Source organism: Ipomoea nil, unplaced genomic scaffold (assembly GCF_001879475.1).
Source record: "Ipomoea nil cultivar Tokyo-kokei standard unplaced genomic scaffold, Asagao_1.1 scaffold0444, whole genome shotgun sequence".
In the NCBI taxonomy this organism is placed as follows: Eukaryota; Viridiplantae; Streptophyta; class Magnoliopsida; order Solanales; family Convolvulaceae; genus Ipomoea; species Ipomoea nil.
The window spans coordinates 928,390-953,772 of NW_017616872.1; the positions used below are offsets into that span (position 1 = coordinate 928,390).

Sequence of the window (25,383 nt, forward strand, 5' to 3'; positions counted from 1 at the left end):
AATATTCAATTCATAACGTTCATAAAATGATAAAATAACATCCAAAAATTATAATTAAAGGAGTCCACACTAGTTTTTAGAATAAAATTGAACACAATAAAAATTCAAATTTTAAATTGTTGAACATCAATAATTGGTGTGTAAGATCTTGGCCTAACGTAGTAAATTCATCCTTAGTCATGTTCATAATATCTTTTGTAATCTCATTCATGACAATGGTTCTTAGCGGGTTATAAACAGGTTGGGTAAACGGGTTCGTGTTAACGGGTTAACACGATAATATTAACGGGTTAAACGGGTTCTTAATAGGTTTAACGGGTTGACCAGTTAAGACACGAAACAGAACGGGTCCTTAACGGGTCAACCCGTTAACTACCCGGGACACATTAAGGCTAAACACTAACCCGTTTTTTTCGTGTACGGTTTCGTGTCGTGTCGATAATTGCCAGGTCTACGGCGCCATCCTATCGGTCAAACAAATAACCATGTACGCACCCACCTGAACACGAACACGCTACGTGTGTCAATGGACTACTACTTCGTCCAACAACCACACCCCCCCCCCCCCCCCTCCCACCCCCACCGTGGAAAAAAACCCATTCTTCAGTATATGCACAGATGCGGACATGTAAATGCATAGGCCTATTTCTTCATATGCACAGGCCTATTTCTTCATATGCTTTTGTTTTTTGTATTTGGTGTGTGCATGACGTGTACAATAGCCCACATGATTCAAAGTTCCATTGCCAACATAAAAATGCACACACCAGTGTAAAAACAAAACTAAAAAAATGACATGATACTAAGTTCATTTTCCAAAAATTTGCAAACGCCAAATCATACAAATGCACACACCACCGAAAATAAAAACCTATTAATTTTTACAATATATTCCTTGTAAAACAAGCCAACCACAAGAAATCACGCACAAGAAAAGGCCTGTGCATATAGTGGTTGCATATTATAAGGATTGTGGTTGCGATTTTTTTTTTTCAAAATCTTTCACAAGCGAAATACACTCATTGTTGTCTATGCATCCTCCCGTCAACCTATCGGTTTCACAAACAGACCTTTATGCAACCACCTGAACACGCACACGCTACGCACATAACAGATATTCTAGTTCGTCCACCAACCCCCACCCCCCTCCCACCATCCCAGCGGAAAAAACCCCAATATTCAGCGTATGCACAGACAATGGCACATAAATGCACTTACCCGTTCGTTTTCTCCTCAAGCCTTGTTCAAGGCAAGAGTTCACTTCATCAGCCTTTGTAGTAATTCAAAGTATTAATTTCCATCCATAAACTCCCTAATTTAATGCTATAGATTCCAATAATATTATGTCCATAAATAAATTAGAATTACAATTACTAATATATCCTTTACATTGGAAAATGTCCTTAATTACTACCCTAATCTCTTATAATCTCAACCATTGATGGAAATTGAATCAATGGATATTAGGAGACCTCATGGTCTCATCTATTAGAGGGGGTGCACCGGATTCGAAGCATATATATATATATATATATATATATATATATATATATATAACATAGTAATCCTTTATATAATAAAGCTATATGGTTTGGGAAATAATTAATGTTACAATTAATGCCACAACATCCTTTATTATAAAAAAATAAAAATAAAAAAAAAACACAACATTTAAAAAATAAAATAGCTATATATTATATAATCATATAAAAAATATACTTTTGAAAAATAAAATATCTATATATTATATAATCATATAAAAAATGTGTTCAATTAGAGTTTAAATTTACACATACAAAATTTGAAATTTGCTTTCCAAATGTAATTATCTTAGTTATTATTTGTATTGTGAAAATTATAATATAGATGAAATACAATTAAGAATAAATCAATGTAATTATGTAAATTATCTCTATAAGTTTATTTGAATATGCACATAATTAGAGATTATATTAACCATACAAAATTATAATTATAATTATAATTTTAATTTTATTTTAATTGTAATTTGTATTCTATACAAATAATAAATACTTGACCAATGGAAGCTCAAAAATATTATTATATTAAATAATTTAAAATATTTTAGTTTTTCTATTTTTTATTTATATTTATAATAACATAATTTTTTTCCATGCACCGCGCGGGTGAATTACTAGTCTAATAAATAGAGAACTCATAAAAAAAATTAAACACTATATACATTACCATAAAATAAGATAAAATAGAAAAAAATAAAAATTATACTTTTCGTCCATAAGTTATAGTGTGATTATAGAATCCGTCCCTATTTGTTGGTCATGCTCACTTTTTGTCCCTAAACTATAATTGAAGTTGTAAATTTTGGCATTTTAATAACAGGTCGTGCTCACTTTTTTCATCCCTAAGCTATACTAACATTGCAAATTTCGCCCATGATATTTTGTTTGTAAAGTGACGAAATTTGCAACGTCAATTATAGCTTGGGGACGAAAAATGAGCACAACTAACAATTAGGGACATATTCTAGAATTACCATATATCTTAGGGACGAAAAATGCAATTTTTCCTAATTATATATATAGTTCGTTGGTCTCCATATTAGTTAACCAGGAAATTGGTACCTGAGACTCCCATATTCTGGCTAATATTTTTTACTTTGAAAATGTGGCTCGTATAGCCAGGATCCAAGTCAGCCCGGAGTATAGTGATTCTTGATATTGGTACAATGACCCAAAAGGTATCTATACGGTGAAAAGTGGATACAAACACCTTATTGGTATTTATGAAGATACCCTTGGGAATTGTGATAAATGGATCACCTTGTGGAAACTACAAGTCACCCCGAAGTGGAAGACATTTGTATGGAGAGCTATTAATGATGTTTTTCTCATTATTACAAACTTGATCTTAAAGAGAGTAGATGTTGATCCTGCATATCCTAAGTGTGGCCTTACTCATGAAAATGTGTTGCATGCTTTGATTTTGTGTGACTACTCTAGGCGCGTTTGGCATGAGTCTTCTATTCCATTCACCAATATTGTGGGTGATTCTTTTCATATGTGGCTACGAAGTGTGTTGCTTTCCATGACTAAACCAGATGTTGAAATTATTGTAGCAGTGTTGTATTACATTTGGCGCGCGAGGAACCTTGCAGTCTAGGATGCAAAGCTGTCGTTGCCCAAGACATTATGGAGGCAGGCGTCGACTTCCACCGTCTCCATCAACAGCCGCTACAACAGTCGCACCAACCCTTTGACCGAAATGTTACTTTGACGCAGGTTTTATGCCGGCATCCGGCAAGGTAGCCTTTGGGGCGGTTTTGCTCAATCACGACGGGGTCTTCTTAGCAGCATGCAATGAGCTACTTGTAGACTATTTTTCTCTCCACTTATGGCAAAAACCTTAGCGTGCAAGGAGGTTCTTTCATGGCTTAAGGACAAAGACGTTCTATCCGTGGATCTTCTTACTGATTGCTCTAAGTTACGTAATAGTTTACGTCAGTTCATCTGTTTTATCCTATGTTGGGATCCCTATTGACCACTGTAGGATGACTATGTCAACTTTTTCGATCTTATTGCGTTGTTAGCTTAGTAGCTAGAACTTTAAATTTACATACTCATACTCTTGCTTCAGCAGCTTTTGCACAAGCTGGCTCGATGTACTGGGACTCTGTCCCTCTTGACTCTATTGTTGCTTTTATTCATTAATATTTGCCAGCCTTTTTTCAAAAAAAATATAAATTTAAAAAAATACATTGTGAAGGTTGAAGTGTTTGAACTTAAAATAGATGCAAGTATCATACATGTGATAAATGAGTGTTGTGATAGTAAGAAAAAAAAAAGCCTAAACAAGTTTTAAGTTTAATAGAGAATAAAGTTTGAAATAAGAAATTTAAATTATTCTAAGAACTCAAAAATATCTTAATACTAGGAAGCGCTAAAATAGTTATTCCCATTATAAGAAGAATAATTCATTTTCAGAAATAATATTTACAAAAATAAAAAGTATTAACCAATAAAATAGACCTACTCTCGAAAATATCATTCCAATGAAGCCCTATCCCGCAAACCAAACTTGGTGTAAATACTTGATTGTGTTGTCCCAAACTAAGAAACATGGATACCAAAAATATGGTAATCAAGTCGGTTAGTCGGTATTAGAAAATGGCATTTCCGAAATAAAACTAAACTCCATGTCCAGGTAAGCCATACAAATCATATATAGGGACCGAACGCCCCTACTCTCAAGTTTGGTGGAGTTCTTCCTCTACTCTCTCTCTCTCTCTCTCTCTCTATCTCTCTCTATCTCTCTATCCTCATTTCCACGTACTTTCTTCGCTGCCTTTTTTCTTCTCCTTCTCCTCCTCGCTAGGGCAAAAATTCTCCAAATCTGTGTGCACATCTGATAAACTCTGTTTATAATTACGTAGAAGACTCGGCTGTTGACGAATCTCACCGTACGAAATTCTCGAAATTTCTAAGGACCTGTTTTTTTTTTGAGATAAAAGAAATATGGATTCTGATTCATGGATTCGTTTCTCGAATTCTTCTCGGCGTCACCAATCTCGATCAGGTATTTTTGTGTTTGATTAAGCATTTGATTCGATTTCCCGGGATTTTGTTTGCGCGGAATTGAGAGAAAGTGAAAATTAGGATTTTTCATGTATATTCGTTGTTTTCAGCTACGTAGATAAACAGAGGGAGTGAGTATGTGAGGAAGTTGAGTAAAATCTGATTTCTGTACAAGAAATGAAGAACCTTGTAATGGAAACTGTGTTGCTTTTGTGTTTTAATTGTTGTTTTCCTGTTTTCATCATCTTTATTGTGTGTGGGGGTGGGTGGGGGTTACTTATGAAGCGAAAGCTAAAAGGATATTTGAGCTGAAGTCAAATGCTAATCTGTTTGTTTTCCACGAAAGTGAAAAAAGTTTGAAAATTTTGATTTCTCTTTCTCATTTTGCAATATTTCTAGATTTGGTGAGTGAATTGTTAGAAATGTGTTAAGAGTTTATTTCAGAAAATGATTTTTAGAGTTTGTAACTGGAAAACTAAGGGCCTTTTTTTTAAATATTTTTTTTCATAGATATATATAACATAGGAGATGAGTATGAAGGCGATGAGGAGACTAGGCCAGAGTTCATGTGCCCGTTCTGTGCTGAGGATTATGATGTTGTTGGCCTCTGCTGTCACATAGATGAAGAGCACACTATTGAAGCAAAGAATGGGGTACACTTTGCATCTCTATATGTTAATTTAATTGTACATTTTCATTTAGATATTATACATAAAAATTTGGGGCTTCTTAAAAGTGTTGACTGGATATTGTTCCATTTAAGGAATTTCTGAACCTTATGAAGAAGGGTTCTCTTTCTCACTACCATTTGCCCAAGGCATATAGGATTTCTTCTACATATTTTTATAGTTAACTGGCTATACATTTTGCCATTTTGGTCAAGAAAGGCCTTGAAATGAGATGTTTAGTTCTACAATTGTTATTCTTGTTCTTTGCTTACAAGTTAGAAGGAAGTAATGTAAACTCCTTGAGGCTCTTTATTTACCAAATTGAATAGAAACAAAGCAAAATTGAGCTCTGATCCATAAGCAAGAATTTAAATCTCAGTAAGTGAAATTCTTGGAGCTAATTTTCCATGTTCTGCATATCTGGGAAGTGATCACTACAACCATAACAAATTGTGGGTATTGGGGTTTAGGGTTTAGGGTTTAGCCTAGTAGTAGGCTAATCTCCTTATGAAGCATTTTGCTTGGGTTTGATTGCCTTCTCCCGATAGCAAAAGAAATGAATTATGTGTATTCAACACGTCACTGTTAGACTTCTTATATATTGACTGGCATATCTCAATCCTTTCATAATGTTATTATGTTGAATATTCAGGTGTGCCCGGTTTGTGGAACAAGGGTGGGGATGGATTTGGTTGGCCATATTACTATGCAACATGGAAGTCTTTTAAAAATATCCTTTATGATGTGAACATTCCTGGTCCTCAAATTTTTATTTTTATTTTTTTTTGTTTACATATTCTTGCTTCTTTTGTGTTATAATGATGATTTTTCCGATGTGTAGGCAGTACTCTTATGTTCTTCTTCACCTTTCTTCTTCTCTTTATTGTTTTTCATCCTGATTCAATTTCTGGAATACACGCATATAAATTCAAAATTTCCCTTGACTGAGATCACGTGCAGCGGAAAAGGAGATATCGGAGGGGTTCTAATTCAACACTTGCTCTTTTAAGGAGGGAGCTACGGGAAGGAAACCTGCAATCTTTCATCGGGGGATCCTCATACTTGGGTTCTTTGACTACAGAAGCTGATCCTTTGTTATCATCTTTTATGTACCATCCGCCCCTAGTTGATGAACCTCCTGCAGCTCTTCAATCTCCTGCTGAAGACTGCTCAATGAAGGAAAGCTCTGTTGATGACTTTCCCGAAAGGTATTTCCTTATTATTATTGGTAAAATTTATGTCAGCTCGATCATCATATTTCTTGATACCCAACAAATTAGTAGCCGACTTATGTGGTGATGAGAACATTCGATACGAGTGCATCACTGATTGCCGAGTTGTGGTTTTATGTGAACAGAAATACCCGTCCATCTCCAATATCTGAGAAGGACCAAGAAGAGAAGGCGAGGAAATGTGACTTCGTTCAATCGCTTGTGCTTTCTACTTTTCTCCATGACAACTTCTAAGCAAAAGCAAAATTTGCTTCTGTTTTTTACTCTACTAGACTACTAGTGATGTTGGGGAGAGAGCTATGAGGATGAAGAAGCTTTGTAATAGCTAGTAGTTTTGGCTCTATGTTGTATGTGGAGCTATTATTATTGTTATTATTATTATTATTATTATTATTATTATTATTATTATTATTAGTATGTTTATAATGAATGTGGAATGTGGTCAAGGCCTCTCTGTCTGCAATCTAAGTAATAAAATTTAAGAAGTTGCTGGTTTGATCTGGAAGACTACTTCGATAAGTAGGTGAATATTAACCATTTAATTACATCTATTTATGGTAAGTTATAGTGTCATGTCTCGAATTGAGCAGCAACTGAACTTGACCGATCTTTCATCATTAAGAAAATAGTGAGATTAAAGAGAGTGATTGGTAAGGCTTAAAGACGCTGCTTTATTTAATTTAATGTGTTGGCAGAAAATCAATGCAATGGTATTACATTTTAACAGAAATTTAAAGCAATGGGTGTTAATAAAAAAATTCCACCAAACAAATGACAATCTGATGCAAATTGTTAGCCAAAGAACTGAACTAAATACACAAGTAGGACATAATTCTAGAGGCTGTTTTATAATAATAATGATAATAATAATACAAGTCAAACAGAAGTTTACAAATACGGCCAGCTCCTCCCTCATTATCAGAAGATATCAACCCTATTAGTTGATCAACTTAAAGTTACAAACAAAAAGCCAACATGACAATAATCACAATGAAACATAATTATCCTATGATACCACCATAGGTGAGAGTTATAATTCCCGCGTTTTTTTTTTTGTTGTTGACAAAAACAAATATGGACTGTCAAAATACTGCATTGTCATTCTTGACCGAGCTAAGAAGCGCAAGCCATTATGACAACCATATTCAAGTATGGCTTGAGTCAATGTGGAGGAGCTTAGAGAGTGTTGATTATGTCTGAACATTCACCTAAAGTATGTGTTGCGTGAAAGAAAGAACCTGTAATCAGGATGGTTTACTTGCAACAGTCGGAGCCACCTGTCAGCTTCTCGTGTAAGAGAGTTGACCCTTTGAGATTCATATGTTTCACTGGGAAACCAGAACGAAACTTTGAACTTGTAAGAAGCCAGGCCAAAACTTGGGAGCGAGAGCTTCATGGGCATGCCATTATCATGCATTCCCCTCGTACTACTTGATCCATGATTATGCAGCAAGTCGTTTCTCGTACCTGGGTAAATAGAATCGTGTATGAGCAACAACCACCTAGCCTCCTTTATTTAAGGTTCGGGAACAAATTATGAGGTGAAAAACTTACTACTCTCAGCTTGCGTTGAAAGGGAGTGAAATGTCAAGAAGCAAGCATCCAGACTCTGCAAAGTTGGACCTATAGGTATCCGGTATATTGGGTACCTTAAAAATCAGAACAAGAAATTGTTTTCAGTTTGAAATTTCTACAATGTACTCTGTATATCTATCAAATCTGAGGGGGAAAGTAGTTACCAAGACACAGAAATCCAACTTGCGGGTGCCAAGTCACAACTCCTATATGTCTTCAGGTCAGGAAATTGAGATGCAAGACTTGAGATCTGTTATACACAGAAAAACGTGTTAACTCTTTCACATGCTCAAATAAAGATTCATTAATCCCCTACAGCTAAGAATACTTGCCTTGTCAGTCAAAGGTTGACGATTCTGTGGTGGGTTTTGTTCCAAGAACTCAAATACAAGTAGACCAGGTGGATTACTTGTCTCATTCTCATCAGCCAATGATTCCATGAACCCATCATTTCTTAATGACAGTCTATTAAATCCATTTGCAGTTGCATTCATAAGATTCTGCTGATTCCGCTTTCCCTTAATACTGTTGGCTCCTCTACCTGCCACGTATTCACTACCATCATCGCTACTTGTCTCCCTGTAAGAGTCGCCATCACTTTCCTCACCTGGTCTCCTGTAACCAAATCAGCCAAAAGGAATAAGGATGTAATTGGTGCATATAAAAATCTAAAGTTCAAATCCAGGATAACATCCCAATTATAATGCAGACATGATGACACACTATCTGAAAATTGACGCCCTTAAAAAGTAAAATTACAAGTTAAAACTGTAAGCTCTAATACTAAATTACAGCCTGTTCGATAAGGATACACGTGACAAATAAATGCTAGCAAAAAGGACAACCATCAAAATACTACCTTCCTCATACTTCAGTTAAGTTGCTTACAAACCTGAGAAATTCTATTTATTTGCATATAAAGCAGTGGTAGAACAATTCTCCACAACCAATCAAGCATGTAAACTAGTTTTGTCTTAACTGATTAAAGATGAAACACCCTACCACACATACAGATCATAGAAGCCAATACAGGAATAATTTTAAGGGCTTAAAGAAAAAAATTTCATTCAAGTAGTAAGCAGCATATATGAACAGCATATATAGCTTACCGTGGACCCACAATATGCCTGGCTGGGTCTATATACAGTTGAATCCCAGACAAGTACGGCACATAATACTGAACTACAGAATCACTATCATTCAAAACAAGAGGAACTCCGGCTCCATATGCACTCCACTCCTTGAATGATTCCCAAAGATCATCCAAAATGAAGTAGGGACCTAAATCACCACCATGATTTCTCAATGATTTCATGCTTGTCTGCACATTTCCAAATGTTCCATGTTGATTTCATCTATGGAAGAATTTAAAAACTTGAAATTTAACATTTTTGACAAGATACATGTGGAAAAGTAATCTTAACAAAATAGTACAGTATAAACTGGATAGCTATCAACACAGGGAGAGTCCCAAAATCTATGCTCTCTATGCTTAATATAGATCACTACTGAAAGCATTAACAGCTAAATACTCAAACTGCTAGAAAAATACATTGAAATCAATAAAATTTAGAATAATGGTTGAAGTTAATTACAGTAATATACACCACTTAAAATATCACTAAGAAAAAAAGAAAACCAAGTTCCTTGTAGTTAAAACATTTCTCTTTAATACCTTAGAGAGAACCTGAGCTGGAACTTTAGGAGTTGTATACTCCAGGAACCGATCCAAATTCGTGGAAAACGACGCCGTTGTGGAAGGCGTGGTGGTAGTGGTGGTGGCGGTCGATGTTGACGATGCTCCATCGTCAGACTCCGCCGTTCTTTTCTCGGATTTGGACTTGGCAGCGGCTTGCATTTGCTGCTGCTGCCGCCTCATCGCCGGCGGGCAATAAAACCGATTCTCCCCTCCTCCATTGCTTCTTCTCCGATTGACCGACATTGCACCCAAATTTTTTCTCCAAAGACCCGAATTTGAAATTCAGTAGAAAGCAAGCTCGAAGCTTTTGTCGTAGTATGTATGTTGATTATAATTTGGCGTAAAGTATATGTGTTGGGTAGTGTGTTCTTGAGAATTAGATCGAAGGGCTAGGGTTTCTATTAAAGGGTTTTACACTTTTACGAGAGATTTAGGATTTTGGTTGATCGTTGCGTGAGCCAGGAAAACACGGAGTCTAGCGAAACGGAGATTGAAAAGGAGGTGAGCTTTCACCTCTGCTTCCATGGACCATCTTCCACACAATTCTAACCAATTAGTGGTGGGACTACTTTGACCCTCAACTTTCTGCTATACACATTTCGACCCCAATTTCTTTTTAAAATTACATAATGGGATGTTTAGTTGGCATGAATTGAAATTCTTTATCAATGTAATTTCATAAATTGCAAAATGACATTGTTTGATTGAAAGAAATTGTAATTTAATCCCTCAATTCAATGAGTTAGAATTCATATCCCCTCCCCTCCCCTCTCTTGAATTGGAATTCAATCGTGGTAAGGACAGGAAAAAAAGAAGAAAAAGATAATTTTGCCCTTGATTATTATTATTATTATTATTATTATTATTATTATTATTATTATTATTATTATTATTATTATTATTATTACACAAGGATATTTTAGTCTTTATATCACTTCTTTATTTTCATTCCTAATAATTTTAGTGTGTGTTTGGTTCACACATGGAAATCAGAATCGAAATGAGAATCAAATACTTAGTATGCATTTTGATAAAACTATTTTGCATGTTAAGTAATATGGTAGAATTGGAATGATTACCACTAATTAGCGTGTTTCACTTTTGATGGGCTTGTTAGATGATCACATGTGAAAATGTGAAATTCACAATTACACCCACTTAGGCAGCTCAACTGGTCATAGAGGTGAAACTTTGAAAGAATGACCAGGGAGCAACCTCTCAAAGTGAGGGGGATTCCTTGTGCGCAGTGAGCACCAACCATGTTCAGTTGAGTTACCATGATTTACATCCTCCCAAATGCCCTTAGGGTTGGAGTTCAGCCTTTTGGAAAAGTTATAATTTAGTGGTATTGTGTTTTACCTTCAACTTAACACCTTTAATCTTTTTATGGGGTATAATATAATAATAGATTAATAAGATTGGTTTGCCAATATTAACCACCTTCACTTTTGGAACCTAAGTTAATATTAGTACATGATGTGGTAGTTTTAGTGCACCCGTTGATGTATTTGTAGAAATAACTTCCCTAGCAATGCTACAAAGAACTTGAATCGCAAACTGTTTCACAAATTTGAAGCTGAATTCATTAGATGAATTTAACGCTTCTTTAATATCATTGAAGAATTGATCAAACGTAGTCAAGACTAACTTTGGTTGAAAAGTCTTGCACACCACCTTGGACGCCCCCACAATGACACGTATGCCAATAGGCTTCTTAGCCACTCAGCTTCTTGACTTGCCAGATCAAGAGCTATGAACTCTGCTTCCATAGTTGATCTAGCAATGCAAGATTGTTTGGCTGATTTCCACAATATAGTAGCTCCGCACATAGTGAACACATATCCACTAGTCGAACTGACATCTTCACTGTCATTGACCCAGTTTGCATCATAGTACCCCTCCAATACTGCTGGGAACCCTGTATAGTTAAGTCCCAGTCCATGGTACCTCTAAGATACCGAAGTACTCGTTTCAGTGCATTCCATTGCGTACCACTTGGGTTGTGAGTATAGCGATTGAGTTTATTCACTGCAAAAGAAATATCAGGTCTAGTATAGTTCATTAGAAACATAAGACTCCCAATTATTTTTGCATACTCTTCATGGGACACACTTGTCTCCTAATTCTTTGATAGTTTGATACTTGGATCATAAGGGGTTTTAGCTGGGGTTATATCATAACTATTGAACCTCTTTAAAAGTTTCTCTGTATAATGGCTTGCGATAGATGATAACACTTTATCGATTTTGGTAGCCTTTACACCAAGTATAATATCGGCTTCACCCAGATCCTTCATATCAAACTTGGCACAAAGAGTTCTTTTTGTCTCATTAATAACATCAATGTTTGAACTGAAAATTAGCATATCATCTACATAGATACATATGATTATAATTTTAAACTCAATCTCTTTAGTATACAAGCAGGCATCTGACCGGTTAGTAGTGTAACCTATGTCTATTAAGGTTTTATGAAATTTTTCATACCACTACTTAGGAGCTTGTTTTAAGCCATACAGAGATTTTTTTTGAGTCTACACACCTTTCCTTCTTGACCAAGATCAACACATCCAGGAGGTTGTTCCATGTATATTTCTTCCTCTAGATCACCATTGAGGAATGATGTTTTTACGTCCATTTGGTGGACTATCAACATGTGTGAAAATGCTAGAACAAACATAACACGGATGGTTGCAATTTTTGTTACTGGTGAATATGTATAAAAGTAATCTTCACTAAACCTCTATGTGTAGCCTTTGGCTACTAGTCTGGCTTTGAATTTTTCAATAGACCCATCTGGTCTTAATTTCCTATTGAAGATCCATTTACAGCCGATTGGTTTACACCCTTTGGGTAGATCTACCAATTCCCATGTATGATTGGACTGTATAGAGTCCAGTTCACTTTTTATTGCTTCTTTCCATAGTGTGGAATCGACTGAACAACATCTTCAAAAGTTTTTTTTTGCTCCTTTTCTAATACCAATTGACATATGAATCGATAACATAATTCATTTATGTCTTTCAATTTGGTTACAAATGTTATGAAATCAGAACCAAAGCTTTTCTCAATTCTAGGTCTTTTGCTTATTCTAGATTCATCTGAATCATTTGCAATACTAGACCTAGGAAGTAAAGCATGCTCATTTCTTTGAGAATTACCAGTGCTCTTTAAAAGAAATATGTGTTCAAAGAATATAACATATCTAGCTTCACATATTGAATGTTTTCTAAGTACATAAATCTATAAGAAACACTATTTTCAGCATACCCAACAAATATTGTATCTACGGTTTTAGACCCTATGATGGGCCTTTTAAAGGACGGAAGTCCTACCTTTGCCAAGCATCCCCACACTTTAAACTGGAGCAAAATAATGTCGTACTTACTGTATTTGAAGTAACGTATGTATTTGATGTAGGCTGAAAAACAAAAACAAAAAAAATATGAAAGGAAAAGGAAAGAATTTCTGTGTCGTGTTAATTAAAACACTGCCTTAAAAGCATTTATGCGATGCTCTCGATGGGTTAACACAGAACTACTCATGATGAACCTGACTCTCAAAATACTCGGACAGACGGACGAGGAAGATGAAGAAAGAAGCAATTGTTGTGAGTTGGTTATGTAACTGATGTAACGGTCGCATTTATATCTATCATTATTACCTTCCGTTACAAATGTATCTAAAAACATAATAAGTGTGAATGAAAGTTATACCCATGATTTATGTCCGTTTTTTTTCGTTAAGTTTGTTTGTACATTATGCTATAAAGGTTGTACATTAAAATATTTTGGACAAACATACCCCTACCGTTATAACTTTCGTTATCTTTTCCACTATTCTTACCATGCACATGCATCCACCATATATTTTCTTATCTTCTTCATTAATAATAATATATACACATTAAATATTTGAGTTATATGTTAATTATTTCATAAATATAAATATCAAATTTATAAAAATGATTTACATTATTATTATTATTATTATTATCTAGAATAATTTAAATATCTAAAATCTAAATAAATTTAAAATTTTAATATAATGTATTAATATTGGGCACCTATTTTTTGCGCATCGCGCATAAAAAATACTAATATTATATATATATATATATATATGTATGTATGTATTGTTGTAATATGTAATGTTACAGATGAATGAATAAGATGATCCTCCTTCCCTATGCATTATCCGTGTATTATATTCCTGCTCTTTGTTCTTCCAATTTCTATGATTTCTTAACAATTTTTAATATATTAATTATTAAAAGTACATTATTTGTGTATTGAATGTACATTATACAAAATAATGTACTTTTAATGTTACAGATAAATGAATAAGATGATCCTCCTTCCCTATGCATTATTCGTGTATTATATTCCTTCTCTTTGTTCTTCCAATTTCTATGATTTCTTAACAATTTTTAATATATTAATTATTAAAAGTACATTATTTGTGTATTGAATGTACATTATACAAAATAATGTACTTTCAATACTCAAAATAATGTATTTTCTCTGAATACAAGGTACATTTTTAATATATTAAAAGTACATTATTTGTGTACTAAATGTACATTATTTGATAGTATGCAAAATAATGTACTTTCACTACTCAAACTATATACTTTCAAATTAAATAATGTACTTTTTATTCGTGGTCCATACAACTATGTGAACTATGATCCACACAATAATGATTGATATATATCGTCGCTCAAGAATTATTTCACCATTTAAGGAGTCGATGTGGAGGCCCACATGTTTAATGCAATCAAATTATCCAAATCCTTAGCTTTCGGATAACATTGACACATTTAAGTAATTTGAGCATATCTCTATCATATGTAGAGATGCCAATTGGTCTTATTAAATATTCAGATTTTTTTTTTTTGTCTTATTTCATACTTTGCCATTTTTGCGAGTTAGGCGGGGCGGGCAAAAAAGCCCGCCAAAATGCAGGTCTAAAATATCAAAGCCCGCCTCGCCCTTTTTGCTGGACGAGACGGGCTAACCCGGCGAGTAGGGGTGTCAAAGTGGGCCGAAGCACGCGGGTTAGCCCGCACCGGCCCCGCAATGGGGCGGGTTAGGGCCGCAAGAAATTAGGCTCGCGAAAATGCGGGCCTAACGGGCATGGTCCGCAGAGTGCCAGAGCCCGCGCGGGCAAACCCGCCCGGGTTGCGGGCCGGCCCGCGGGCCAAGCCATATTTAAAAAATAAATAAATAAATTATATATATAATATATATATTTTTAAAAAAATCATATATATAATATCTTAATTCTTAGGCAATGTGTAGATCTAACTATCTAAGAGTACGCAGAAGGGGAGAAATCTAATAATTCAATAATCTTTCGCCAATTCTTAATTCAATAATTCCTAGAGTACGTAGTTCTTCGGTTCTCCCATCTCCATCCGCCTCCAACTCTATCAAATAATTACTAAAACTAAATCATCAATTCATACATATTTATGAATTACTAAGTCGCCTCCAAGTCTAGCAAACATACATATTTATATATGTATTATACACATACGGGAATTGTAGAGGGAAAATCTGAAGCCGAGAGAGAAATCAAGTGTGATGTTGAACCCTAGCTTTGATCACCCTTCTACAGTTCTGTTGAACGCGCGGAATCGATCTGGGAGATTTGGGCGAGGTTTATGGATTTTATGGAAGTTTCTGGTGCCACATTTCAAGCGGTTTTAACATGTTTATATACTATTTAATGTTTTTTTTTTAAAAAAAATTTGAGTGATGGCCCGCGGGCCAGCCCGTGAGACCCGCAAACCCGCATGGGGCGGGCTTGGGTTGTATAGTTCCAAGCCCGCGGGATTCGCAGGCCGGCCTGCCAAAGCCCGCCAAATAAAAAGCCCGCGGTGGGGCGAGCCTAATGAGGCGGGCCGGCCCGTATTGACACCCCTACCGGCGAGTTAAGCCCATTTTGACGGCTCTAGTTAGGGATGGTGGATCGAAGCAACGAAGAGTTGAAAAGGAAGATCGAAGCAATAGAGAGCTGACATTGGAAGATCAAAGAAGTAGAGAATCGACAATAATGATACGGCCGCACGATCGTCGCACGGGAGGGGTCCGCTCACTGATCAAGATTGTAACGGATGACCAAATTGGGTATGATTTTACAAGTTAAAGGACTAAATTGGGTACTTTTAATAGTATGATATTAAATTGCGCATTACCAAATAGTCGAGGGACCAAAATGGGTATTAACGCTAGATACAAGCTAAGGATTTTGGCTTACCAATTGATTCTTACCTTAGAGCCTTGGTATTAAATCCAAGTTTCTTAAGTGGTAATAATTTTATTTGTATATTTTTAAATTACCTCGATGTAGGGGGTAAAAGGCTCAAACAGGTAGTAAGAAGTAAAGAATTTGTGATGAAAAATCGAAGAGTAGAGAATCGACAATAATGAGACGGTCGCACGATCGTCGCACGAGAGGAGTCCGCTACACTGATTCTAGAAGACGAAAGGTAAACTTGTGTATTTAAAATTGAGAATGGATTTGCCTTGATTTCTTTAGCATACTACACCAGCTATTGCAATAGATTAACAAATTCCCTACAAATTAGCCACTAATGAATTACAATAGCCATACACATCAAAACAATTTTTCTAATCTACTAGTTTTGCCCAAATCATCATCCGCTAGCTACTTCATACTTAGTTTATGTTAATACAATATATTAATGTTATAACATATATATGCATGTTATAACATATATAACATTGTTTAATAAATTGTTTTTGTATAAGTTTATGGATTGTAACATGTTTATTAAACATGTTATGTTCATGTCAAAGTGATATTTTGCAATACATATGCATATCTCAACACAACATAAATGCATGTTAATTAATGACATGACCTACTTTAAATAAGTTAATTGGGATAATAGATTAAGGAACATTTGGTTTAAGTTATGTGTTCAAAATCTCATATTAGTCTTGTTTAATTGATTTGTAAAAGTGCGAGATCCTAAAATGTAATGTGAAATTTTTAAGAATGATTTTGTTAGTAGTATTATATTATTTTTCACATTCTTCGATATCACATTCCGATCCTTTCAATGACTACAAGTTCTTTAATTTAAGTTTTTTTTATTATCTGGTGGTGCCTTTAATGTGTTTTACCTCTTTTAAAGTGTGTGTGTGTGTATATATTTCACAATTGTAAAATTATCTTGTGTAGGCCTGTTATGAATGGTCCGTATGATCCTAGACTAGATACAAGAGTTAATACCCATTTTGGTCCCTCGACTATTAGGTAATGCACAATTTAGTCCCATACTATTAAAAGTACCGAATTTAGTCCTCTAACTTGTAAATCATATCCAATTAATTTGGTCCTCCGTTACAATTTCCATACATCCACCGTTATAGAGAGGGACAAAAACGTCCTTTTATCTAATAGTCGAGGACCAAAATAAGTATTAATTATTACTCCTTATTATCTAATAGTTGAGGGACCAAAATGAGTATTAACTATTATTATTATTATTATTATTATTATTATTATTAGTGGGACAATGTCTCCCGCCATCATATTTCTTCTTATTATTTTAAAGATTAAAATGTACCACAAAAAAATCATGCGCAGTCTTTCCTCCATTTTTTTTCTCTCCTGGGACCTACAAAAAATCACTATCTCTCAGGAGTTCAAAATGCACTCTCTGTCTCTCCTTTTTCTCTATCCTCCAACTCATATTGGACCCCACAAAAAATCATAGATGAGGTTGCTATTTGTTTAGTTTTGTATATCAAGACTACGGGTGTGCAATCGGTTAACCAAACCGTTTTAACTTAGACATTTTCTCTTCACAAAAAATAAATAAATAAATAAAGAGAAGACATCTTGATAGTGGATTGATCGAGATCAGCCTAAAGAATGTTTTGTGAAAATCATTATCCAAGAACAAAGACCACATTAAACAAATTAAAAATGAGAGAAATCTTAGAATACATCATATGATGTCGTAATGGATATGCCAACTCTGGGAAGCAAATAACAATTATAAGGTTAGATTCACGAGGATAATAATTAGTGTACTCTAATCAATAATCATATATGTGTATTTAACAAAAAGAAAAGAAATTGAGATTTCATTAGTTTTTTTAGTCAATTAACTCACACCACATTAAAGGACAAACAGACTGATTTTAGTAGTTTACATTTTATTTTTTAAAATAATACTATAGGAAGTAATATGGTGGTGGGAGACATTGTCCCAACAACAACAACAACAACAACAACAATAATAATAATAATAATAATAATAATAATAATAATAATAATAATAATAATAATAATAATAATGATAATAATAATAATAATAATACCCATTTTGGTCCCTCGACTATTAGATAATAATAGTTAATACTCATTTTGGTCCATCAACTATTAGATAAAAGGACGTTTCTGCCCCTCACTATAACGGTGGATGGATAGAAATTGTAACACCCCCGATTTTTACCACATTTTTAAAACCTAAAAAGGCAAGAGATAAGAAATCTAAACATCCATCAAACATAAAGCGGAAGCAAGTCTAAACAGGGGTATTATGCCACATCTTGAAGTACTAAAGATGCACAGGAGGGAAAACTAAACAGTTTAAACCAGTCACAAAGAGCCAAGACACACAGGCCGCTCAAAAGGATCACAGGCCATCAAAACATAACGTCTAGACAAGGTGACTAAGCTATCTATCGTTCCAAGTCTAGCGCTCTCGGGCATCTACTCAAAACCTGTAGAACAAGGGAAAAACATGGGGATAACACTCGGTCAGCGAACATTGCTGGTAACCCATCAATACGCGTTAAATAGCATATATAGATAAGTATAAGTCAAAACCATTTTGAAATGGAATACAGTATATAGCATTTCAAAACCATAGAGAGAAGTCAACTTCAAGGACTCATCAACACTCTCAAAAAGGAAAAGGAATCACCATCCTTACAACAACAACAAGACAAGAAACATGAAGGACAATACAACTCAAGATGCATTCTACTGATCACAAAGTAGAATACATCGAGACATGCTCATAAGCAAAGATTACACATTCACTCAACGGCAACTACATGCCGCAGTGACAACTACATGTCACAAGTAACATAGTTCCAAGTTCCAAGCTTATGCCCTGTTCCAACCTTATGGCTACCCCCGGCCTTATTTCGATTCCAACCTTTACCTCATAGTGCCAACCTATACTTCTGAGTCCAACCTTTTGCCTCCGGGGACCGTTGCCCCCCCCCCCCCTCCCCCGACGACACTCCTATTCACCACCGATCTCTCAGTACACGAGGGTACCATTAAATATCATAACACAAAACCGCCAATCTCGTGAGCAAAGCTCAAGTAACAAACCACCAATCTCAATCATAGTCACGCAAGATCATCATCATTACCAAGATGACTAAGGTTCAACAATAACCTTAATCAATTATCAATCAAAGGGTAACGATTACATACGTTCACATCATAGGAAATCAATCAATGGATCACAACAAAGACATGGGACCATACTCAACAACGATGGATCACAATCCAACACCAAACGATGGTCAACACGAGTTGCCAACCCCAATAGGAAGGAACAAACCACACATACTAGCATTTCAACATCAAACTAGCATGCTTATCAAACGGGTAAACCAAAAGTAGTACCAAAGAACATTCAAGACTCACAATAGTCCAACGAATCACAAAGTTAGACCCTTAGCACGATTCCAGACACCAAATCCTACGTGGATTCCTAACATACCGTTCTAGACATACGAAACATCAAGAAGACTCACAAATAGCCCAATAAAACAATATTGGGTGGTCAAATCATCAATACCGAGTCAAAAGAATCACGGGAAACAAATCCCCGCCAACCACCATACATTTTCCCCGCTGGTGGGGCCACAGGTAGACAACCACCCGCGGTTCCGCCCACGGGTACCAACCCACGATGAACCACGTACCCCACGGGTGGGGCGGCGGGTAGGCCTCTGCCCGCCGTTCCGCTCGCGGGTACCACCCTGTACACCAAAATAATCCCTTCGGGGATTTTCAACAACAAGTCCAAATTCAAGTCCAAAACACCCAAAATCTCACACACAACAACAATATGACTTGAACCCAAGAAATAGCCAAGCAATGACATTCAAGAACCCTAAGAACAAACTCTAAACATGCATTACCACAAGACAATGCATCAAATCTCACATTTCAACACAAGAATCACAAGTAGAAGCCAAGAATCATCATATAAGTAAGAAAATAGGTTTTGTAAAGCATGGGTTACCTTTGTAGCCTAATAACTTCTTCTTTTCACCCTTAGAAAGCCTTTATAAAGCTCTTCTTCCACACCAACTTCATACACAAACCAAAAGACAACAAAGATTCTATCTTTAGAAAAAGACACCTAAAAGGAGGTTAAAAACATCAAAAGACCAAGGATCTTACCCTCCCCTATGCTCAAGATGAAAAAAGTAGGAATCTTGGAAGACAACTTGCAAGGTTTGGGATGCCCAAATCCTAGCTTGGAGAAGAAGCTACACCTTTTTTAGAGAGAAGCTAGAGATTTTTGTGCTTAGATTTTAGGGTGAATGAAATGATGGAGTGTTGCTAGGTTAGCTTGAACCACAAACCTTAGGTAGAAAGACATCCCTACCCTTACTAAAGTTGGAAAGACAAGGGAACAATGGCACAACCCTAGAAGCACAAGGTACAACCCCTTTGACTTAAGTGACTAGTCAAAATCTAGTCCCTCGACTATTGAATTTCAAGATTTTTAGGAATAAATTAACAAAGAGACTAGGATTAATTCTCTAATTAGAATTTGGATTTATGGGGTGTCACATCCTCTCCCCATAACAAGAAGCTTCGTCCCCGAAGCTTGGGCACGACGAGTTCAATCAAACGGGTAACAACGAATCAACCATGTGACAAAAGGAAAACAAGAATACCATTTAACCAAAACTTCAAGGATCCAAAAGGTGTAAGGTTTGCAAAAGTCAAGAAATTGCAAGGTTTCAAAAGGTCACAAAAGAAATTTTCTTGAGCACACAAACGCTAAGGCCAAGACAACGACAACTAGAAGCCTTCTAAACCACGCCTAAACTCAAACAACTGAATTCTAACTAGGAAAAACACTAAACTAACTATCCAAGCAACAAACTAACAAACAAGATAAACAAGAAAGAGCAAAAAGCACAGCCAACAAGCAACAACTACTAAGATGACGACCAGCATCCTTGCAAAACGGGCAAGCTCCAAGAAGCGCTTGTGGTACTCCACCACAGATAACGACCCCTGCTGAAGGTGCAAGAACTCCTCGTACATGGCGGCTCGGACGTGCGATGGATAAAAACTCTCCCTCATCCTGTCCTTCAAGGCTGACCAGTCAAAACCAGGCTCTTCTTGACACGCGAGACCCTCGTGTACCCACCAGAGATCAGCCTCGTGACTGAAGTAGAAAGAAGCCAGCTCCACTCGGCGATCCTCAGGGCAACCCACAACGGAGAAGATCTTATCGAGGGATCGGATCCACTCCTCTAGTATCACGGGATCCTCCTCTCCAGCGAACACTGGTGGCCTATGTCCCGAAACTAAACGTCCCACATCCATATTCCCGGCAGGCAGCAGCGTAGGAGCAGGGTTGTTGTTGTGCAGAAGGGCTTCACTTAGTGTTTGCATCATTGCGTCAGATGCTGCAGGTTCTGAGCCAGCTGCTCGTTGGTCGGCGTCTCGGGTGTACGGGCGCGATGACGAGGCGGAGCCATGGCGAGACTTCTACAGAAACAACACGGTTACGGTAGGCACAAACAAGCAACGCACCCTTACCTGGCGCTAACTACGAGAACGCTAAAACGAAACAGAAACAACAAAGCAAACATAACAAACGGTAAACAACACACAGCTCACCACGTGTCCTAGAAGTCCTAAGTCCTAAACACTTAAGTACTTAATGGTTGACTTATGGTCCCAAACTGCATTTAACTTCTTAAAGTACAGACTCTAACATCTTAGGCTCAAACCTAGGCTCTGATACCAACTGTAACACCCCCGATTTTTACCACATTTTTAAAACCTAAAAAGGCAAGAGATAAGCAATCTAAACATCAATCAAACATAAAGCGGAAGCAAGTCTAAACGGGGTTATTATGCTACATCTTGAAGTACTAAAGATACACAGGCGGGAAAACTAAACAGTTTAAACCAGTCACAAAGAGTCAAGGCACACAGGCCGCTCAAAAGAATCACAGGCCATCAAAACATAACATCTAGACAAGGTGACTAAGCTATCTATCATTCCAAGTCTAGCGCTCTCGGGCATCTTAGGTAGAAAGACATCCCTACCCTTACTAAAGTTGGAAAGAAAAAGGAACAAGGGCACAACCCTAGAAGCACAAGGTACAACCCCTTTGACTTAAGTGACTAGTCAAAATCTAGTCCCTCGACTATTAAAATTCAAGATTTTTAGGAATAAATTAACAAAGAGACTATGATTAATTCTCTAATTAATCATTGATTAGAGTTTGGATTTACGGGGTGTCACAGAAATTGTAACGTTGGACCAAATTGGGTATGATTTTAGAAGTTAGAGGACTAAATTGGGTACTTTTAATAGTATGTGACTAAATTGCGCATTACCAAATAGTCAAGGGACCAAAATGGGTATTAACTCTAGATACAAGCAAAGGATTTTGGCTTACCAATTGATCCTTACCTTAGAGCCTTGGTATTAAATCCAAGTTTATTAAGTGGTAATAATTTTATTTGTATATTTTTAAACTACCTCGTTGTAGGGGTAAAAGACTCAAATAGGTAGTAGAAGTGGGTTCGAAACACAAAAGTAGTAGAGATTAGAGTCAACGATGAAAAAATTGAAGCATTGGAGAGTTAGCGATGGTGGATCAAAGCAACGGAGAGTTGAAAAGGAAGATCAAAGCAGTAGAGAGTCGGCACTAGAAGATCGAAGAAGTGTGAATCTGTGATGAAAGATTGAAGAAGTAGAGAACCGACGATGAGACTGCCGCACGGTCATAGCACGGAAGGGGTGCATCATGAGACGACAACACGACCGCAGTGGAGATTTAGCGATGGTGGATCAAAGCATCGAATAGTTGAAAAGGAAGATCTAATTGAAGCAATAGAGAGCTGGCAATGGAAGATCGAAGAAGCAGATGATCTATATGTGATAAAAGATCGAAGAAGTAGAGAATCAGCAATGAGACAGCCGCACCGTCGTCCCACGGGAGGGGTGCATCATGAGACGACAGCACAATCCTAGCACAGGATGAGTCGGTTGGACTTGATTAAGATTCTATATCTATATATAAAAGAAATTCTAGAAGAGGAAAGAAAAACTTGTGTCTTTAAAATTCCCAACAAATTAAATTAGCCACTAATGAATTAGATACAACAGCCATACATTAAACACTACAGAAGAAGGGTTTTCAGTTTTCACCAATCAACACTCGCAACATTCTTGAAAACCTCTTCTACCCTCTCCCCGCCGCTGTGTGCCTGGATCTCCTCATCCAAATTCTTAATCACCACACTCACCTTTGACACCTTGTACAAGTGATGTTTCATATCCGCTTTAGCTATGGCTTTTTCTTTCTCTTTTCCGGCAACAATTTCGGTCGCCTCGCACAACCTAATCAGCTCACTTATCCTGCCGCGCAAGAACACCACTTCCATGCCGAAATGCCCCACCCCTATCAGAGTTCTGTCCCATACTTCCAAAACATCACGGCCCGTTGCGAGCGTGGCAGCTTTGATGCCATCGGCGATTTTCACAGTTTCTGTTAATGCCCCGGCGATTAGCGTGTAGTTCAACCCATGCTCTTCAAGCTCCTGAAGATACGCGTTGCGACTGCGGCACATCTCATAGTACTTGAGGCTGTTATCTTCGGAGATATCAGAATCTATGTTTATGTTGTTGACTACAACCTTAAAATCCTCGAAGTTTTTCACTTGTGAATACTCAACCACATTCTCTGTAGATAAGTGGTCTGAGGTAGAGACTTGTCTCTCCAGATTGTCACCTTCATGCTGTATTTTGGTTAACTGATCTGCAGGATCTTCAATTCTCAACACATTTTCCTCAATATCATCACCTTCCAGCAGTAAACCCTCTAGAATAACAAAAAAAGTTATGCATATATGCTTCAGTCCTAATGAATATTATATATGTTGGTTTGTGCAAGTTGGCATAGTTTGGTTGGATGGATGGATGAATAAATAACTAGAAATTGTTAGTGAATGAGTGCCTAATATAAAGCCTATATTGAGGTGATATAAAATGTACAATATATTCTTCAGAATAATACCAATATATCAGCCAATGACCTGACTGTCCCAAATAGGAGGTCATGTGCTTGAGTGTTAATGGCCGGGGGTGATATTGACTTTTTGTGCTTCAATAGATTCAGAAAGTAGATATGATGAACAGATACTACATTTTAACAGAGTCAGTAGCACTCAAATGCAGGTCTACCATTGATGAGGCAATATAATGTAACACAACTGAGAGAACATCAATTAGGTTTTTTGTAGACTTACTTTATTCAATTAATGCAAAAGAAACAAGGAAAACATACATACCAGTTGCAATTGGGTGTGCATAATGACTTAAATCCATAAGGCTGATAGCACCGGCAATATGTGCCGAGTCATTTGCCCGAATAATGTACACCTAAAACAAGGAAAAGGAGTAAAAATGAGGCTAATTCTTTGAAGGCTGAAGATAAGTAGAAAAACTAGGACACTGAGGCTATGGATGGGGTTACCTACCTTAAGCTTGAGAGGTTGGATTAGCTGAAAAACTACAACATCCCCGGGAACCAAGTTGTGTTGGAGGGAAAATCCTCTCCATCCACCACTCAGGCCATGCTTCTCAATAAGGTACTTGGTCTCTGTTTCTCTTCCATTTTCATCCACCAAAATAAAAGCAGTATCATGGTTTGGCAGATGACAAGTGCAGAAATATTTTGGCAGACCCTATTAGATCATTATATTATATTATATTTGAGAATGATGGCACAGTGATAAGCATGCTTAGATTACTTGATTTAACCTAATTAACACTAAATTAAAGAGATATGATTAATTATGTGGGCAGGGCTTACCAACCAAAATCCACTAGTAGTATGAGAATGGAGCAAGAACTTGACTACACTAGGAAATTGAGGTGAAAGATTTGCTTGAAGTTCTCGACCTCTCCTCATAGCTATGGAGTTTTCGTCAACACACCCATACTCCCTCCTACAACCTTCACCTTTAGCCTGCTCAATCAAATAGTGCGGGCCAAGTAAGCATTAGGAAGTTGCAGAACATCAAATGAATCAATTTGGGGCACAAGGAATAATACAACATCAACACTCCTTATACTAGCCAAAACATATATACAGTCTCAAAATATCTTATTTCGTCAAAGTAAGTTGTGTTATTAACATAATTACAACCAACACTAATCCCATCATTCCTCAATAGTAAGCTAATAAGGTAGTAAGAGGACGTGTAGTGCAAGAAGGGGTATTCAGTCTTATTATAAGCATCAAACTTCAAAATTAAACAACAATGGCATGTGTGTATATATGTTTACCTGAACCTTCTTGGGAGCAGGAGACCTTCTCT

The 25,383-nt window shown here is 36.5% G+C and overlaps 2 protein-coding genes across 2 annotated transcripts; one reads left to right on the forward strand and one right to left on the reverse strand.

The window, feature by feature from the left end:
* The first annotated feature begins 4,258 nt into the window (after window positions 1–4,258).
* LOC109172905 (protein DEHYDRATION-INDUCED 19 homolog 4-like) lies at window positions 4,259–6,876 on the forward strand. Its single transcript, XM_019322147.1, has 5 exons — window positions 4,259–4,554; window positions 5,064–5,206; window positions 5,874–5,951; window positions 6,176–6,429; window positions 6,579–6,876. The coding sequence occupies exons 1-5, from the start codon at window positions 4,494–4,496 to the stop codon at window positions 6,685–6,687; spliced, it is 645 nt and encodes a 214-aa protein (XP_019177692.1). The 5' UTR covers window positions 4,259–4,493; the 3' UTR covers window positions 6,688–6,876.
* Window positions 6,877–7,272: 396 nt separating this feature from the next.
* Window positions 7,273–10,247, reverse strand: LOC109172904. Its single transcript, XM_019322146.1, has 6 exons — window positions 9,704–10,247; window positions 9,138–9,349; window positions 8,361–8,643; window positions 8,193–8,278; window positions 8,008–8,102; window positions 7,273–7,920 (listed from the first exon to the last, which is right to left on the reverse strand). The coding sequence occupies exons 1-6, from the start codon at window positions 9,968–9,970 to the stop codon at window positions 7,658–7,660; spliced, it is 1,206 nt and encodes a 401-aa protein (XP_019177691.1). The 5' UTR covers window positions 9,971–10,247; the 3' UTR covers window positions 7,273–7,657.
* Between the last annotated feature and the right edge of the window lie 15,136 nt (window positions 10,248–25,383).